Raw genomic sequence first — 19,540 nt, 5'->3', positions numbered from 1 at the left:
GAAGTCTGTATTAATTATAAAATGAATATATGGGTCATCAAAAGTTTTTCGGTCAACTGCATTAAAATGGAAACCAGACCCTCTCAACTAGGGGTGTCAAAGTCATTTTCACCGAGGGCAACATCAGCACAATGGTTGCCTGCAAAGGGCCACTTGTAACGGTAACAGTATAAATCTACTAAATGTAATGTAAAATAAATGCAACTACTTCTTAATGTTAAATAACTCTGAATTTACGACTCTTTCAAATCCAAAATATTACATATGTATTTGCATAGATGTAAAACAATTATTTTTACTAGTTGCTCTGTTACACAGCTAGCTTGCACTGCTGCAGTGTTTTTGGATTTGGTGAACACATTCTGCTGCTATCGTAGTTTGGCTTTTAATTCTTGGACAATTTGTTGATTTTCTGGAAGGCTAACTTTAGCATACTTAGCTCCATGTTTGGCGTCAAATTGTACCCTTTGAATCGGACCGTTTCGGCCACATAAAATGACTTGGCGGCCCACATTTGGCCCGCGGGCCTTGAGTTTGTCCCCCCGACCTTCAGTAGTTTGCAGTTGAAGCTCACCAGATGAACTCTGTATGCAAGGTACACCATCTCTGGCCTTTTCCCGCCTGCCCCGGTCCGTCCGTCACCCTGTTTTGATGAATCAGCTCCGCCAGCCAGTTTCCGCTGCCGTTGCGCAACACGTAGTGGTCCAGGAAGACCAGCTGGCTCTCCGGTCCGTAGAACCAGTTGTAGTTAGAGTCGGCGATGGCGACGGTACGCTGAAACCCTGAAGTGGAGGATGAAGTACACATAGAGGGGGACAAATTTAAAATAAGATTAAATATAAACAAAACCAAAAACAACATACAACAACGTACAAAAAAAAACAAAAACGTGACGAATGACTTATCCAAGTAAGCGACAGAACACATTTAGCAGATTAGCCTTAGCCTCCTCATAGCAACTAGCAGCAATTTTTGACGATCTTCAACATATTAGCATCTGTAAGGCCATTTTGAAACACTTAAATGTTTTCCAGTAGAGATTACCATAAATAATCTGTTTCTTATTTTTCATTAGCCTATTACCTTGCATTTTTTTTACTATGTTGCATCATTGGTCAGGAGCTATAGCACAATATGACCATTCGCAGAGGCTAAGTGACCGCTAACCATGGAAGTACAAAAAAAGATAGCAATTCCAAGAGCGTATCCGTTGGTTCGGAGGATCACAACGTTCAGAGGGCAGAACAACTCCGGAGGAAGCGACGTCCTATGGTTTGGAGACAGTGAGTAGAAGACGGGAGGCAGCAGAGATGAAAATGTGGAGGTTTTCTTCGGGAAACGAGGAAGATGGAGAGGATCAGGACTGAGACCATCCGATGGATAACAGATGTTTTGGAGATAAAGTCGGACTGAGATGGTTTGGAGATGTACAAAGGAGGGATGGTGAAGATGTGGGTAGAAGGATGCCGAGGTCCGGAGGAAGACCAGGGAGGAGGTTTATGTACGGTGAAGTTAGATGGTGTTGGATGCAGAGGAAAGGGTTGGATAGAGTTGATTCCCTGAAGGGAGCAGCAGCGAGAAGAAGAAGGATCACGCACTGCATGATTGGTCCAACCAAACCAAGACATCCGACGAACCACAGGAGGTAGAGCTTAGACTAGAAGGTGGACAAAAAAGTCCTTCTGCTCGTTCCTCCGGTGTCCGCCTCCGCCGATCGCCATCGTCGATTGATATTCCCGCTGCTTCCCGTGGCCTTTGGACCCAACTTCCTGCGTCCTTCCCCCTCTTTTTCATTGGCCGTTAGCGACACGCGCTCGCTATCGGGTTCGACCGACACGTTTGCTTTCCCAAAGCAGCGCCAGGAAGCCTCTTAGGAAGAGACGGTAGGTATGATTCCTAAATGTTCATCAGGGAGCTGATGGACCGGTTTGTTTAAGCATTTTCTGCTGAGCAGATCAGCTGATATCCGCTCCTACAAACACACACACACACACACTCTTCACGATCAATCTCCACAGAGATTGCAGTGACAAAGCCTTCCTGCCGTCACTGCACGCAAGCGATAAGATCTTTTGCTGATCTTGTTTTTCTTACTTTTTATCTGAGTGAGAAGAAACAACATTTTCACTCATTCTTGAAGGATTGTTTCACCGTGCAAAAAAAGATTCAGGGCAGCGATCAGGAACGGCACGCACTTTCGAGATGAAAAAAAAAAATACTTGTGATATTTCTTCATAATACTGTGTTATTTCAAAGTAAACAGAAATTAGTTTTGAAGATAAATTTCACAGGTCACCCGTCCGTCGGGTCGGGAACCGATGGCTTATTGTAAAGGTGAAGAAATCAATTTTAACCAGATAGCAAACTGATTTATTCGCTTCAACCCTCGTAACGGAAATGATGGCAAAAAGAAAAAAAAAAAAAGATGATTATCGTGCATTCCAGGTTGCGTGAACAGAGGAATTTACATTTGGATCTGCGGTACGTCTAATATGCCATGATAAAACTGCATCGATGAAACTGTCAAATATAAAGCGGCACTTCGAACAAAACCATGCGGCACCAGAGGTCGCATTAAAAGTAAGACATATTTCATTTATTATATGTTAAAAATACTATATGGCTCTCGATGAAATATATTTTGAAATATTTGGCTTTTCCCAGTCAAAAAGGTTCCCGACCCCTGCTTCAGGATCTGATCTGCGATTACAAAATCGGACTCACTTTCCGAAAAAAGCATCGTAAACAAACACAGGTTCGCGCTGAACTTCGCTTTCCTTCACCTCGACCTCACACACACACACACACACACACACGCGACACTCGGCCGCATCAGTAAACACACCCGGACTCCAAACCCCCGACAAGGTCTGCGCTTAAACACCGGAAACAGCCACCGAGAGGTGACAAAAACACGCGTTGTGTTAGTCACGCTCTCGTTACAATTTGCTTTCTGTCAACACACACTCCGGGAACAGCAATCAAAGCGGTGCGCTGAGCGGCTCGGGATAATCTGGCCTTGTCTTCCCCGTCTGATGGAGGGAGAAAGCCGTGATTGTGGGGCCCCCGACCGGACCTCGGGGCCTCCTACCTCGCGCAATTAGAGGTGTTTTCTGCGAGTAGCAGCGCCGGCGTAGCCACAATACACAAACTGTTGCGCCCGCCAAACCCCCGGCGTATCGCGGATTCCAGCGGGTCCCGCGTCGCCTTCCAGAGGCACGAGGGTCAAAATGTCACACGTGTTTTTTGCCGTCTCGGCCTAAAAGGAGCATCCCAGATGCGAGTCCCCAGATGTTTTCCTGGTTGAGGGTCGCTCGCCGCCGTGGCGTGTCTGACTGGCTGAACAAGAAACAGCAATAAATCAATTTTGGGAGGACAGAGGAAAGTCTCCGTAGACACACTGGTCGCATTCATGCTACTCTCCGATGACTCATTTACTGACTTTAACTGTAATTATCGGTCTTTTCGGCTAATCCGAACCGATGCGACCAACCACAAATGCCAAGTTTGAGACTAGCAGGAGACATCTTGCATGAGAACCGAGCTAGCAAGACGCCACGAGGACCGAGCGAGCAAGACGTCAGGAGAACCAAGCTAGCAAGTTGCCACGAGGACCGGGCTAACAAGACGCCACGAGGACCAAGCTAACAAGACGCCACGTGGACCAAGCTAACAAGACGACATGAGGACCAAGCTAACAAGATGCCAGGTGAATCAAGCTAGCAAGTTGCCACGAGAACAGAGTGAGCAAGATGGGACGAGAACCGAGCTAGCAAGATGCCACGAGAACTGAGCTAGCAAGACACCACGAGAACCAAGCTAGTAAGTCGCCACGAGAACCAAGCTAGCAAGACGGCAGGAAAACCGAGCTAGCAAGACACCACGAGAACTGAGCTAGCAAGACACCACGAGAACCAAGCTAGCAAGATGCCATGAGAACCGAGCTAGCAAGACGCCACGAGAGCCAAGCTAGCAAGACGCCACGAGAGCCAAGCTAGCAAGACGCCAGGGAAAACCGAGTTAGCAAGACGCCACAAGAGCCAAGCTAGCAAGACGCCAGGAAAACCGAGCTAGCAAGACCCCAGGAGAGCCGAGCTTGCAAGACGCCACCAGAACCGAGCTAGCAAGACGCCACAAATTTCCCCCGATCCCCTTTTGAAGATGCTCCTTGTTGTATGACAACATTGTGGCGAAGTCGCCGTGGTTACCGGGCAGGATGGTTCTGTACATGAAGGCGAAGTGCTGCAGCAGCCAGGGGTGGTCGAAGTGGCCGATGGAAAAGTGGCGCTGCACCAGGAACATGTACTGGAAGAGGGAGCGGGTGGTGTAGGTCCCGTAGGCGACGCCCTCGTACAGGGAGCCGTCCGTCACGTCCTGCAGAAGAACCAAGGACTTCTCCATGATGGACAGGACCTGCTTGGTCCACAGGTAGGCCTCCTGGAGGTATCCTGGAGAGCAAGAGGAGACACTTCCATCAGTGACACCTCATAAACAGGACGACATGCGTGAATAAAAACACAGAAAATAAAGGCTCGCTCTTCGCTACTATGACCGTTACGACCGAAAATTCCGGAAAAAAAGCTGCTACTTTTTCAACACGTTTTGAGAACTGCGGCTTTTAGAATGATGCGGCTAGTTTATGGATTTTTTTTTAATCGGGTAATTACAGTAGCTTCCTTCCTTCGGGCAAACCTACTAGCATTTATAATCATTCTTCAGATTGGTCGTTTTGTGCTTTTTGCACACCTCCATCATGAAAAAGACGCGCAGAAATAAAGAATGAAGAAGGAAATAAAGCTGCTGCACGTAAGCGCAGCATCTGTTACTAAAACTTTTCAAAAAAAAAATCTCATTAAATATCTCATGTTTCAATCTGAACACCTGCGGTTTATGGACAAGTGCCAGTTATTTCTTTTTTCTTTTAAAAATGAGCAAGTGTGGCCTATATAGTACTCCTACTAAGATAAGATAAACTATATCGATCCCCATCGGGGACATTTCTTTGTCACAGCTGCTCAACAGTTGTGTCAAAAAAAGGAAATTAATATGAATATAGATATAAACTGAAAGGAAAACATAAGACAGGAGACAGCAAGTCCAAAAAAAAACAAAAAAACAGCAGCATCAGGGATGACAATGGGCAACAAATACACAACTAGACGTAAACAATAATATAAATAGTGACAAATATAAATATCAATGAATACAATAAATAGCAGCAGAGGTTGTGCTAATAATAACAGATACATGCTAGCAGACATTAGCAATATTCATAAGTGAAGTAATGGTGGACGTGGTTGTACTCTGGATCAAAACCATGGAATATTTTATCCCAGTTTGTGATATTATCCTATCCATCCTGGATAGGATATAAAGGTACCACTGTAAATATTGCTTTTTATTACCTTTACACTTTGTACAAACAAGTGTGTTGCTTCTGAAATTCACAAAGTATTACAGACAAAATTAAATTTTATTCATGTAATGAACTCATTTTGAGCTTTGGGCTTTCAGAGCGTGTAGCGGAGCCTTGACCTGAATTTTGAAAATAAATCTGGAAAAAAAAAATTTTACTGTGTCAGTAAACAATAAAAAATAAATATTTGCAAAATATCTTCATAAATATTTATTTTACCTGGTTTATGGGACTTCTGCTCCTGAACTTCTGCGCACGGCATCAGAAAATCGAGACTTTACCGGCTTCCGCGAGTGTGACGTTTATTTTGAGCGGCGAAAAATAATAAATATAATTTCATTTAATATTTCAAGATCACAATAATCTTCCAACTTAAAACTTGAAGTTGAAAAAAGGAATTAACACAAATGAAATACACTTCAATTAAATATTTATCATTTATTTTCCCAAGCCACTCGGAGCCGCAGTGTAAAGATGGAAGAGTTGCCGATCCCTGGACGAGACCTCCAATTCCAGCATCTGTCTTGCGATATATTCCCTCTCCCTCCTCCGTCCATGACCCAACCATCTCTGACCTTCTCTACCAAACATCCAACATGTGCCGTCCCTTTGTTGGACTCGTTCCTGATCCTCTCCATCCTGGTCGAACCTCAGCATCTTCATCTCTGCGACCTCCAGCTCTGCCTCCTGTCTTTTAGTCGTTCCTAGTGTTTCTAGGTCGTTCTCCACGCTCTCTGTTGCTCTGGATTGTTGACCTTAAGTACCTCCACCTTCTTCATCTCCACTCCCTGTATTCTCCACATTTCACCTGGGTTCCTCTGTCTTTCTCTGGTGAACCTTCATTCCTCTCCTTTCCAGAGCATACCTCCACCTCTCTAGATGTTCCTCCACCTGCTCTTGCTAGAGATCACAATGTCATCTGCAAACATGATAGTCCACAGTGACTCCTATGTGTTGAGAGTGAGAAAATGGGGAAAAAAGAAACAAAAAAAAGGATTTGACCAATCAGGATTAAATTCATGGATTTCATACCGGTTTTCAGATTCATCAAAAAATCATCCTCCACTCCAGAGAAAAGGCGGGGAGGAAGGTTTTTATCTCTTCTAGACTTCCTTTTCTAGAAGGAAATCAAGCTGCTGCTAGTAAGTTCGACATCTATGTACCGCTACTTGTTACCGTCATTTATTTCATTCAAAGTTTTCAAAAAAATCTTTCCTGTAACATCTTGCTGCGTTAATATCTGCCTGTTTCAACAGGATTTGACCGATCAGGATTAAATTCATGGATTTCATTCTGGTTTTCAGATTCAGGTAAAAATCCTCCTCCACTCCAGAGAAAAGCTATTGAAGCTATTTTTTTTTTAACTCTAGACTATCAGACACTATTCTGCCTGTCTCACACCCGATCACACACAGCGTTTACTATGAAAACACTCTGCTGGATACACACTCCGGCCGCAGTTCAGGGAGGAACCCCGAGGCCATCGGCGGTATCTGGCTGGCGCCCGTCCTCGCCAGCAGTTTTTAGGATCGCCGGCCAGACGGGCCGAGCACTTACCATCAAACGAGACTCTCCCGCGACCACACACTGACGCAAAGCTGCGCTTCGACAGCTTTCACAGTCCATGGCGAGGCCTCGCAGCGGCGAGGGCTCTTAGGGACTCTCGCAGGGAAGATCAATGACAACATTCAAAAATAAACATATCTCAACTACCATCAACTTCTTAGGGATGTCGAGCGATCTTGCTCGAGGTCCTCTGTTTATTTTTTCCCTATAAAGGGGGAAAAAAAAGTTTGTTTATGGATAAATAAGCTAATTAGCGCCGCTAACAGTTACTCTCATTCATACCTTGTTGAAATCTTCTAGCTGGACTTGAATTTCTTTACTTAAAGAAGCTTTTTCAGAACTGAAGAAGCCTCACGGATGAGGAGTGAAACATCTTCATGTAAAGAAATTCGAGTCCAGTTGCTGCAACAAGAAGATTTCACCAAGAATTCGCCGTGACCTGGACGACTGGGAACCTCCCCTGACATCTCATTCATTCCACCAATGCTAAGATAACTTTGGTAATAGTTAGCAACAACCTCAAACTAAGAGGAGAATGGGATGGTTAAGCTAGATAGTTGTTATCTCGCAGTCAGGGTTGCAGGGTTACCGGAGCCCATCTCAGCTGGCATTGTTGATCGCAGGGCTACATATAGAGACTAGCAACCGTTCACTCGTTTATTCACACGTCCAGACAATTTAAGATCTCCTAAATCAACCTACTGCATGTTTTTGGAGTGTGGGAGGAAACCGGGACCTTCTTGCTGTGAATCACTCCACCCCTTGAGACCAAAATGTATTTGTTATTTTGTTTTTCTTGCATTTGTCCAGATTTGGCCTGTTCCTGGTGGTATGACATGTATGCCTATTTATGGTCGTCTTTTCCTTTTCATCGATTTGATCGCAGACCAACGGGCAGGGCTTCAAATGAGCTGCATCAGGGTCGTGCCCAAGATTACCTCGGGAGAGAATCAAACCGTCCTTGTGATTGAAGGGACGCCGCTACACCACCTGAGCCACAGGTGCTCCCTGGGAGGGGTGCCAAAGAGTTTGGGAAACCACTTGTTTACAGACAAAACTAGCAACTGATACGCGGCAACAATCTGTTGGTACAAACTCCCTTTAGCTTTGCCTGTGCGTAACAAGAAGCCAACCTTGGTCCGTCTTGCTCTTGTTTACGATCTAACTTTTACAAAGGTTCAGTAGCTCAACAGCGTCAAGAACCATTCAAGCTAAAAATGGCGCGTCCCTTCACCGATGCACAAAATCCCTCGACAGAGGCTCACAGAAGAACTTCCCAACTTGAGAGCGTTGGACAGTAGACCAAGTCTGTGCCTCAGAAGCACTAAAACCCCCAGTTTTTACACAAGTGAACCTTGTCTTTTTTCCAGCCAGGGCTACTCGGGTAGATCCGGGTCCAGAATGGGAGACCAGAGAGCGGTATGTGTGTGTGTCTGGAAATACAAACTGTGCATAAATGCACACTCCTGTCCACTTAAACGTTAAACGTCCAGCTTTCGACAAGAAAACCTCTGCAGCTGCGATGTGTGTGTTCCTCGAGTCTCTGCGGTCTCCTTGTGTACCTTCTCGTCGCTCGGCGAGGACCGACCACGGATGACGTCCTGAACAATTTTTCGTTTCAGCGCCTTTTGAAAAGGTATAATATTGTTTTCGGCAGACAAAACAATGTAACTGCCGCGGTCATTTTAGAATAAACCGAGTTGGAACTCACGCGCCGGAGACGGCAAACGGAGTCTTTATTTTGTTTTTGCACGCGTTGTAATCCTTAACTACGGGCTTCAAACAAACAAAACTTTAAATAAACCCAGCAGCTGCCGACCTTTCCCAGGTAGTGCCGGCCCTCTCCTCGCTACAAGACCAAAACAAAGCAGCAATTGAGCCGCGGCATGGCTCTTTAGAGTGTCGTAAATTCCGGGGCGACCGTTTCCACGGCGTCTTTCCATGAAGTTCCCTTCGGAACCCGATCGTCTGCAGGACAGATGACGTTCCCGTTGGAGAGGCGGACGTTCAACTGATGACAACCTCCGACCTTCTACACCGTGAGTTCCTGTCGCAACCATACTGAGGTTTGAGAAACCAATAAATAGCCGAAGCCGGCGGCTTCGAGACAAAGCGCCTTTTGAAAAATACGAACGACTCGCAAAAAACACAAAGCCACTCTCGTAAAACGCGCTGAAAGAACGCGGTGTTTTTCCAATCCCGATCGATCAACGATTAGCTCCGGTTTGACGTCGGTCCCAGTTTGGAAGCCTCTCTGGACGTCTTCAACCAACGGCGCTAAGCCGGCTGACCGAGAGAGAAAGCTCCACGATGTTAGTCATTCTCTAAGTCTCTAAACAAAACTTGTGGTATTGTGGTATCTCCTGCGCCGCTGGACCGCGACCACTTACTTTATGTACGGTTTTAGTTCTGAAACTGAATCTCCCACTTCATTGTATTCAACGGACTTGACTCTCCTGCTCTGAGCAGATATATCCTTCTAGAAAGCGGTGATACATCACCTGGAAGTTGTTATGCAACTGCTACCGAGGGGCGTCACTGCAATGTACCCTATTTTTCGGACTATAAGTCGCAGTTTTTTTTTCGTACACTCTGGAGCGACTTATGTGTGAAAATTATTGAGCTCTCTTGCTCTGATGTGAGTGTGTCCATGCCAACCAATCAAAATTCAGGGGGGGCGGGTCATGGCAGAAGTGCGTTGTGAAAAAAGAAGCTACCAGCGACTTGTGTACCTATGAAAATGGATCATTTCAACATTTGCGCTAACTTATAAAAACAGCTGAGAAGGGCTGAACAAAAATGGCACCGAAAAGAAAATCCTATTCTGCAGGTTACAAGCCGGAAGTAGTGAAATATGGAGCCGAAAATAGTGATCGAGCGGCAGAAAGAAAGTTTGACGTTAGTGAGAAACTTGTAAGGGACTGGCGAAAAGTGGAGGTTACTCTTACTGAAATGAAGAAAACTAAAAAAGCTAATCGCGGGCTAAAAGCTAGCTGGCCGCGGCTACAGGAACGAGTTCTCACACGGTGCTTGAACAAGGTGCTGCCGGGAGAGGCTTGTCAACGGGACAGTTGCGTCGTCACACCCAGGTAGTTGCCAAGGAGATGAATATAAATGACTTTGCGTGAGGAGCTTCCTGGTGTTACCGCTTCATGCGACGCAATCGCCTCTCTATCAGAGGAAGGACGCCGTCCTGTCGGGATCCAGAAAGGCTGAAATGATTGGAACTGCAAGTGACGAAGACTCTGACGTCGCGATAGAAGAGGTAGAAGAGGAAGTAGTGCACGGTCTACCTTCGGAGTTGGCGGAGTTGTTCAGAAGTGACACCGAAGAAGAAGATTTCCTTGGATTTAGTGATTAAGAGTGACACCGATTGTTCGGTCGTAGCATGTGCTATATGCTATCGCTATTTGAATGACTATTACCGTAATATGTTACGTTAGCATAGCCTAGCAGGCACGTTCTCAGTTCGTTGTTTATGCGTCATATAGGCTATACTTGTTCAGCCTGTTGTTCTCTATTACATTTTCATTTTAAATTGCCTTTCAAGATGAAATGTCTATTCTGGGTGTTGGATTTTATTAAATAAATTTCCCCCCCAAAAATGCGACTTATACTCCAGTGCGACTTAAATATGTTTTTTCCTTCTTTATTACGCATTTCATGGCTGGTGCGACTTGTACTCCGCAGCGACGTATAGCCCGTAAAATACGGTAACCTTGGTTTAATGAGGGCCTCATTTCTACGATAAAAAACGCAATCTCTTTTTCCTTCCGGGGGTGCACTCGGGATTCCGAGCATCGCACCGCAAAGAGACGAACGGAAGACCAGAAACCAGTTGCTACGGCGACCGATAAGCGCCGAGCAGCAGCAGCAGCAGCAGCTTAGCAAGCGGAGAAGCGCTAACAGTCAACTGCGCCGCTTCTTTCTTAGCGCGTGACCTCCAGCGTTGCCGTGTTTGTTATCGTCGAGCGGATGCGATGCTTAACAGCCGAGGCAACGTCAAGCAAACACAGGAAGGATGCGGACGCTGCCGTTTAGGTACATAACGTGAGAATAAATGAGTCCTAAGATGGCGAAGATTTAACCCAGAGCGCCGTTTTTCATCTTCCTCTTCTAGCGGGTGGGGATTGATCTGGATCAGTCGACCGCAACGGGCGCAATCTCACATCCTGGCGGTGAAACTCGACATTTCAGCTCCGCCTCGTAACCACAGATTTGCAGGTCCTGCGTTATGTAACCATGCAGAATCTAAAATTTTGCATCATCTCGATCTGATACGCCGACGTTCGTGACAAAACGCACGCCGGCGGACCGGCATCATATCTGCTGTCGGCGTGCGCAGAGGCAGAAGCTGACAGCAATTAACATGTGATTTGTTTTACTTTTCTAATTCGCTATTATGGTAAACTTCCACCGTGCGCTATTGGCTTGCTCTGTAGAAAATTTAAAATTCATGACTAATCCAACGGTGTAACAATAAAAGCTCTGCAGTGAAACAAAGATGAATGAAATTCCTTTTAGGGGAGATTAAGCGTCTTAACGCAGCCAGCAGAACATGTTTTTAGGTCACCGTGACTAGCGCTCTGAAGAAGTTGTATGTCACCGGGGAAAAGCCTGATATAAAAGAAAAAAAAAAAGGGTGTAAGATTTTGAACAGTGAAATTATTTCAGGCCCTGTAAGACTTTCCTCACTATCTTCCGTAGAGCGGCGCCGAGCGTTAGCCGTGACAACGGAATGGAAAGGGTTTGAAGACTCTGAGGGTAATTACGTTTTGAGCCGTTTGTAGGACTTGTTTACGGGAAACTTACTGACCTCATGCGAGTCCTGCCGAGGGAAAAAAAAAAAAAAAAAAAAAAACCCCGGTTCCGACGCGCTCACCTAAATGAAAGCTTTCACGACGACGGCGTGAAACAAGCTAGCCTTGATTCCGGTCCGGTGTCCACGTATTTCCGAGCAGACCGTCGGGTCTTTCGGGCGTTCACGTCATTAAGGAATTTCCACGATAGGGATCAATAAAGTTTATCTCGGGCACTAAATCTGGTGTCTTTCTGATTCTTGGCTATTTTTGTTTATTTTATTCTTGTCATTTAGTACTAGTTACGTATTTTTCACTCTTACGGTTCCTTCCTATTGTCTGTTATTATCCCTGATGTTGTCGTTGCTGTCTATGTCTTTATCTTCTATCTCTCTCTTTATATTTATTTAACTTTTTTTTTATTTTTCGACATTATAACTGTTACGCTGCTGTGACAAAGGAATTTCCCCGATGGGGATCAATAAAGTTTATCTTATCTTATCGTTTTTTTTTGGTTTTTTTTTGCAGTATTTGAACTTTTTTTTCCGTGCTGAAATAGCCATATTCTAGACTAAGGAGAAAAGAAAAAAAAATTGGTAAAAAAATAAAGTAAAATTCAATTAAAATTCTTTTTACAAAATTAAATACCATTTATATCATAGATGCAGAAAATATATGAATACACTATATCAGGGGTCTGCAACCCGCGGCTCCGAGTGGCTTGGGAAAATAAATGATAAATATTTAATTGAAGTGTATTTCATTAATGTTCATTCCTATTTTTAACTTTTAGTTCTAAGTTGGAAGATTATTGTGATCTTGAAATATTAAATAAAATTATATTTATTATCTTTCGCCGCTCAAAATAAACGTCACACTCGCGGACGCCGGTAAAGTCCCGATTTGCAGATGCCGTGCGCAGAAGTTCAGGAGCAGAAGTCCCATAAACCAGGTAAAATAAATATTTATGAAGATATTTTGCAAATATTTATTTTTTATTGTTTACTGACACAGTGATTTTTTTTTTCCCGATTTATTTTTAAAATTCAGGTCAAGGCTCCGCTACACGCTCTGAAAGCTCAAAATGAGTTCATTACATAAATAAATTAATTTTCTCTGTAATACTTTGTGAATTTCAGAAGCAACACACTTGTTTATACAAAGTGTGAAGGTAATAAAAAGAAATATATACAGCGGTACCTTTATTTTAGACGTCAAAAAGTAATTGCGGCTCCCAGTGTTTTCTTTTCCGAGGAAACCGAGTCCAAATGGCTCTTTGGGTGTTCCGGGTTGCCGACCCCTGCATGAATAAATGGCATCGGGAATTCGCTCCTACCATTGTTAAAGTTCATCTTATCGTTTCTTCTCCTTCGGGCTTCAGGTGTCGCCACAGCGAGTCAACCTTCTCCATCTCTGTATCCTCCCCTCTCACACCAACTAACTTCATATCTTCTCTCACAACTTCCAGAAATCTTCCTCTTGACCTCCAATTGTGTCCAAGACCCAACCATCTCAGACCTTCTCTCCAGAACATCTACCATGTGCCGTCCCTCTGATGGACTCCATCCTGATCCTCTCCATCCTGGTCGCTCCCAAAGAGAACCTCAACATCTTCATCTCTGCAACCTCCAGCTTCCTGACTTTTCGTCATCGTTGCAGTTTGTAGGCCGTACAGCATCACCTTTTTCCTTTCAATCATCTCCCGCAGACAAAGCGCCATTTTCCCGGGAAATGTTAGCAAGCTTGTTCTTTGTTTTGCCGTCGACCAAATCCGAACCTTCTCCGGGGAACGAGTAAGATAAGATATCAACACTCACCTTGGGTCATGAAAACGAGGCTTCCCGTGAGAAGGGCGACGCAATTGGTGGGCTGGTGGTTGTGAAGGTACTGGAACCCCCAGCCTCGGACGTAGGACTTCTCGTACATGAGGCGCGAGGCGTTCCCGATGACCTGCAGGAAACGCTCCTGTTGCCCTTTGTTCAAATACTCGTAGAGGAAGTCGTAGGCGGTGGCGAACCCGACCAAGGAGTGCGCTAACGGTACTTCGTCCCAGGGGGCGTCTTTCACCAACCTGCCGAAAGGGAGACGAGAAGAAGGTGAACACAAGACGGGTTTTCTTGTAGAAAACCAACCCCTACTGGTTTCTCTCCAATCCAAAGTGCTTGTAATTCTCACAGCTGTGAGGCCGTTTGCATACGGAGCAAAAAGAAACAATGCTAAATTGTCTTTTATACCCAATAAAAAGACACATGAGAGGAGGCTAAAGAGCGCGTGAGTGCACAATCTCCTGTTTTTAAAAGCTCTCGGAAAGCTGAAGTCACCGCGTTTCGGTCGAAAAAGCACATTTTTTTTTGGGAAACGCAAAAGGTGGGCATGTTGATGTAACCCCAGATTCAAAGGCTGGAAATGTTTCATCTCCAGACGTGGTTGGTGGACAAGTTTCTACAGATTCACATTGTCTCGGCCTCGGGGCCTCCGGCATTCCCGCTTTCCATTCGACAAACTTGCTCCGTCAACCGGCGGGTGATTTTTTTTCCAGCTACGTTATCGCATATATTTGAGTTTAAAAAAAATAAATAAAAGAAGGGCGGCGGCGCGGTGGTTTCAAAATCTGAGAAGGTTTGTCGGATCATGAGAAAACAACAGGAGATAAATCAATTTTGTATTTCGGCGTGTTTCGGTAAGATTCGATGATGCCAAAGTGAAGGATGTTTGATTTACGAAGAACCTTTGCGGCTGCACTTTGTACTGCGGCAGGTACAGGAGCATCCTTAAGGGGTAGATGGACAAAATCGGCAATTTCGTATAAATAACTTCCTTTCCCCGACACGACTCATGGATGACGAGAGCGAGGTGTTAAAGCTCATGGCGTGTTTCTCCATGTTTCCGGGGAGCTAGCAGCTAAACATAGCAAACAAAGCTGTACCGCCGGACGTTTCGGGGTACGATTTGCGCGGTATGCTCACGTGCAGAGGCGCTCACACTTTTTCAGCATGTGAGCTACTTCTAAAATGACCAAGTCAAAATGATCTGCCCGCAACAAAAATGCAAAGTAAGATGTAGATGTACCTCGCGTCACCGCATCAGCCAATATTCCACAACACAAAATAAATATGTACCGTAATTTCGGCTAATGCGGCTAATATATGGACTTTTTTTGGGGGGGGGTTGCTAACGAGCTTCACGACGCTAAATTCTGGGTCCGTTCAACACCGAAGAAGACGACTTTGACGGTTTTAGCGCGCAGGAGGAAGTCCGAGATAGCGATCGGCTAGCCGTTGCGGCTAATATTGAGGTGCGCTCAATAGTCCGAAAATTACGGTACATATTTTGTCATTACCCATGTTCACTCTTTGGTCGCGGCTTCCACTTTTTGAGTTTGTTGCGTGAAAAGTGACTGCTGTCCGAATAACTGGGATTTTAGTTCCTTGGCCTTTCTCCTCTCAGCTCGCTTTTCGGCGGGACGTCCGTGTCGCATTTTTACGAAAATACCGCTCCATGTTACCCTTCTTTGGTATTGCGATGCTAGACCGGCAGATGAGGAGGCAAAGGCACTCTGAAAATGTCATTGTGAAAAAAAAAGTCCACCTCCCATTCCCAATAAAAGTGATACGTTTTTGTCTTCTTTCTGGATCCAGCTCCCCCACTCTCTCTTTTCTTAAGTTTAAGAGAAAAAAACCAAGGGCTAAAAGTTGCTTGCTAGCTTGTTAGTTTTGCTGCACTTAGCTCCGTTGTTTGTGCGGTAAAAAATCAGATGTCATCTGATTGGCCGGCCTGTATATCAATCAAGTGACGGGATGGACGATAGGCTACCCTTGCGATCGACTGGATCGACGTTTCGAGCACCCCGGCTCAAGTGCAACCAGAAAAAGGAACAGAAAAGGAGAAAACAAAACGACATCGGTATCACCAAGGAGAAGAATTCCACGTCCACATGCCGTTACATTGTTTTGATTTATCCTTTATTAATCCCTCATGGGGAAATTCGTTCTCTGCAATGAACCAATCATGGGTGAACCATGACCATGACTGTCCGCCAGCGGCAGGGGAGCAGTTACGGGTTCTTGCTCAACAACACTTCGACACATTCGGGGAATCCAACCAGGAATGTTGGCTTCCTAGTTGGATTTTGACAACGTTAGACAACGTTCTAAACAGACGTACATATTTACGTACATCACACCAGCACGAATGACAGGCGTTCGGGATAAGAGGTGGACGCAAAACCCTGGCGCCGCACCTGGATTGTGTTACCGCCAGCAAACAGACTCGAAGCAGAGGTGGTGGCAACGTTTCTTAACCCGATCTTAACATTGTGTTTACTCCCCTTGTCCTACCGGTCGAAAATGACCCATAAGACAATCTTTGTACCCTAGTGGAAACATAAAGCGAACATTTTGTACCCCAGGAGATTTATTCACTGGTGCACTTTCATCTACAAGGCTATGCTGGGACTGTTGCCGTCTGACATTTGTAACGTAATCACACAGAGAAGTGTTGATTCCTATGGTTTACGTTCGAATTCTGTTCCATTTGTCCGCACGGATCTGGGAAAAAAGGCTTTTGTCCAGATTGAAAGCACTCGAGACGACTTCACAGATTTGTAACTGTTTTATATGATTTGTATGTTATTTTAATTTCATTTTAAATGTAATTGTATTCTTTTGCTGCCTCTTGGCCAGGACTCCCTTGAAAAAGAGGTTTTTAATCTCAATGAGACTTTCCTGGTTAAATAAAGGAGAAATAAAATAAAATAAACAAAAAAGAAGTATCACTTTTTCTAATGATGGGGTCTCTTTAGGAAAAATTATAAAATTTCAAGTTGGAAAAAAAATAGGTTTAGGTGTTTTTTCAACAGCTGAACACGGTAGCGGGTCACTTTTGACCCGCAAGACAACAAATTGACGCCGGACAAGAGGTAAGCAGGCGGGAATATATACGGTAAACATGCAAAAAATAGAAATAAATATCATGAAAATGGAGGATACAGAGTGCAAGTTGGGGAAGAGGTCAGTCCCGAGCCTGGATGGCTGCAGGGCTGATGCTCCACAGAGTGGTTGAAGATAAGATAAGAACAACTTTATTAATCCCGAAGGAAATTGTTGTGCCAGAGTTACAGAAAATATAACAGTAATAAATAATAAAAAGAAAAAGGCAGAATTAGAAATAAAAATAAACTATAAAGTGTCTCAGTGAAACTATAAAGTGTCTTAGTAAACAAGTGATAAAACTGTAAGTGTCTTAGTAACAAGTGAGGTAAGGAGTGCACAATAGTATGATAAAAGGAAAAATTGTCGTGTGGCTGTTATGAAATGAAATATTGCACGGTTCTGAATATTGCACAGTGAAATGAAATATTGCAGTTTTTTTAGTTTTTTTTTTTAGGTTAAAGCTAGTTTTTCAAGAGCATTGAAAGAAAAAAACACATGGAGTTTAAGGTGATCCGCTAAAACATGTCCTCAGCCACAGTGTGGCTGACATTAGGAAGAAGACGGGCACCGGTACGCCACAAAGTACTTCTCCGCTGGAAACACGGATCCTCCGGTTGTTACATAATTGAAGGTCACAAATACCGCAGCCGACCGAATCCTGGAGCCGCTCAGCGGAGGCGCTGAGAGCTTTAGTGACCATAATAAGGAGGCGGGCGGAGGGGGGGGGAACTCGCACAAGATGTGAGAACATATGCTCGGCGGCTTTTTGGTTTCTGCGCCGCCGAGCTAGCGCTAGGAGCGAAAAGTCGTCAGACCGATGTCCGACGGGCGGCTCTTAACGCCGCTACGTTCGCTCAAATCCCCCCCCCCCCCCACCCCGGAACAAGCGTCTGGAAAATCCCCTTCCTCCGTTTGAAAATGTCCAAAGGGAACAACGCGAGCCACGTAGCTCAGCGAGGAAGGATTAGGACGGGAAGGAGGAGGGGTAGGATTCGTCCCGCCGCTCAGACTTCGCTCATTAGCCGGACCGCAGCTGGGAACGTAACCAGAGATGTGCCGAAATGAACATTTGGAATCGCTCAACGGCTCGGTCTGCTCGTACAGGCCGGGCCGGACGGTCGCGATCCGTCCCCGTTAAAGCAAAACAAGCAAAGTCACGTTGCGATTCTCCCGTCGTCCAGAGTTAGCCCGCTTTCACGGGAGGGGCGCAAATACTGAGCAAATAAATAGTTTCCTTCTTATGTTCCGACCCAGCACTGATGCCACACCATGATATTTTGGCAGCAATGCGGATGACGTAAAAAAAAAAAAAAAAAAAAAAAAAAGGCCAAAACTTAACACAGTCTCACAAACATGGACTTTGTTTTGGATTTTTTTTTTTTTTTTCCCCCCCAAGTTTAATTCAAGTTCAATTGAACTCTAAGAGAAAAAGAAAACCGCAATATTTACCTCGCAGTTGATCCCAAATAAGAAAATTCAAGGCCGTTTGCATGGAAATCAGGTCAGCGTCCCCAGACCGGCCAGTAAAAACAAACAAACGGAACTCGTCAAACATTCACAGGTGCGATGTGTGCGCCATCCTTGCCTCGCGGCGGCTGCCAACCAAACTCCATTCGAAAAACGGGCAATTTAAGGCAGCGGTGATGTGTGGATCTCACCGCCTCCCTTTGCTTCCAGTTGGACTCAAACCCAATTTTCCATCCAGTATTTCCATGAGTGGACGTGGACGGAGACCTGAGACGGCGCTAGAACGCAAATTTGCGTGCATGTGACCAAACAAGGTTTGGGGCGTCTTAACCCGAAAACAAACCCCCCAAAAAAAAAAAACGACATGACCGGTCATTCTCGGCAACTGCTTCTCATTTGTTTTCATAAGTTCTGCTGCTGAATTACATAACGTCCTCAGGAACCTCAAGACAAAGGCTTTGTGAGTTTTGAGACTATATAAAAAACGACAAGACAATACACTCGAAAAGAAAACAAAAGGGTGACGGTCGAGATTTTATTTCTTTGATTAAACCACGCTGGTTTAAATCTTCTGCTCTGCAATCAGTTTTTACATTAATGTCGCACCACAGCCCTGTCACTGCGACTCTATACGGACGATACTGTCATAAATGTCTGCCGAGCTTCTCGGTTCTGGTGAATTCTTGTCGAAATCTTCTTGTCGTGACAACCGGACTTGAATTTCAATTGCAAACCGGCGTCGTTCAATCAAAAAAAAAATCAACTCTCAACCCTAAACCCCTTTGTTTTCTTTTAAACTCGAGTATATCGTTGCCACGGTGAGAAGATTTCGACTAGACTACGGTCATAAATGTGAGTTTGCGTGTTCTCCGCGTTCTTCCGTCATATCAAGAAGTAAATAAGAGGAGTCTGAAGTGGTCGCCCGAGGCAAAGAGGAAGTCGTAGTTTAGCGAGCGGCGGGACGGCGGTGAGCTAATCGCAGATCCCGCGATCCCGACAGGGTTTTCGACGATTTTGCTTTCACATCCGCGTCCGGGAAGAACGGGAAAAGTTGGAACCGGCGCCCCGCGAAGGAGAGCGTTAAGACTTTCTACGCTTCCGCTTGCCTCGCGAGGATCCAAGCGTACCGGTTTGGCGCAAATATCCCCCTTACCGAAACAAAAACATCGTATTAGAGAAGACAAAACATGGATGCGCGGGCCGATTGGCGGACTTTCAAGCGCACCGGCCAAACTCACTGCGCCGTATATTTTGCAAACAGCGACGTCGAGGAGGATCATAAATCTGCAACACGCGGTCCTCATTTCAGATTCATGCTTTGCATCCCGATGGTTCTAATATTTCCCATTCCTTTGATGGCC

The 19,540-nt window shown here is 45.1% G+C and overlaps 1 protein-coding gene across 3 annotated transcripts in view; it reads right to left on the bottom strand.

Moving 5' to 3' along the window:
• Positions 1 to 19,540, bottom strand: part of dse (dermatan sulfate epimerase) — a 35,376-nt gene that overhangs the window by 6,864 nt on the left and 8,972 nt on the right. For all 3 annotated transcript variants that reach the window (XM_086142982.1, XM_086142983.1, XM_086142984.1), the window contains 3 exons: positions 13,599 to 13,852; positions 4,209 to 4,448; positions 575 to 782 (listed from right to left, as the gene is read on the bottom strand). In XM_086142982.1, the coding sequence (XP_085999108.1) occupies positions 575 to 782; positions 4,209 to 4,448; positions 13,599 to 13,852 (702 nt within the window). The remainder of the gene's footprint in view (positions 1 to 574; positions 783 to 4,208; positions 4,449 to 13,598; positions 13,853 to 19,540) is intronic.

This window comes from Fistularia commersonii, chromosome 36 (assembly GCF_037954325.1).
Source record: "Fistularia commersonii isolate RoL2024-O1a breed Wild chromosome 36, RoL_Fcom_v1.0, whole genome shotgun sequence".
Lineage (NCBI taxonomy): Eukaryota > Metazoa > Chordata > Actinopteri > Syngnathiformes > Fistulariidae > Fistularia > Fistularia commersonii.
Note: the sequence above shows the minus strand (reverse complement) of the source record. Positions and strands in the feature narration are given on the sequence as shown.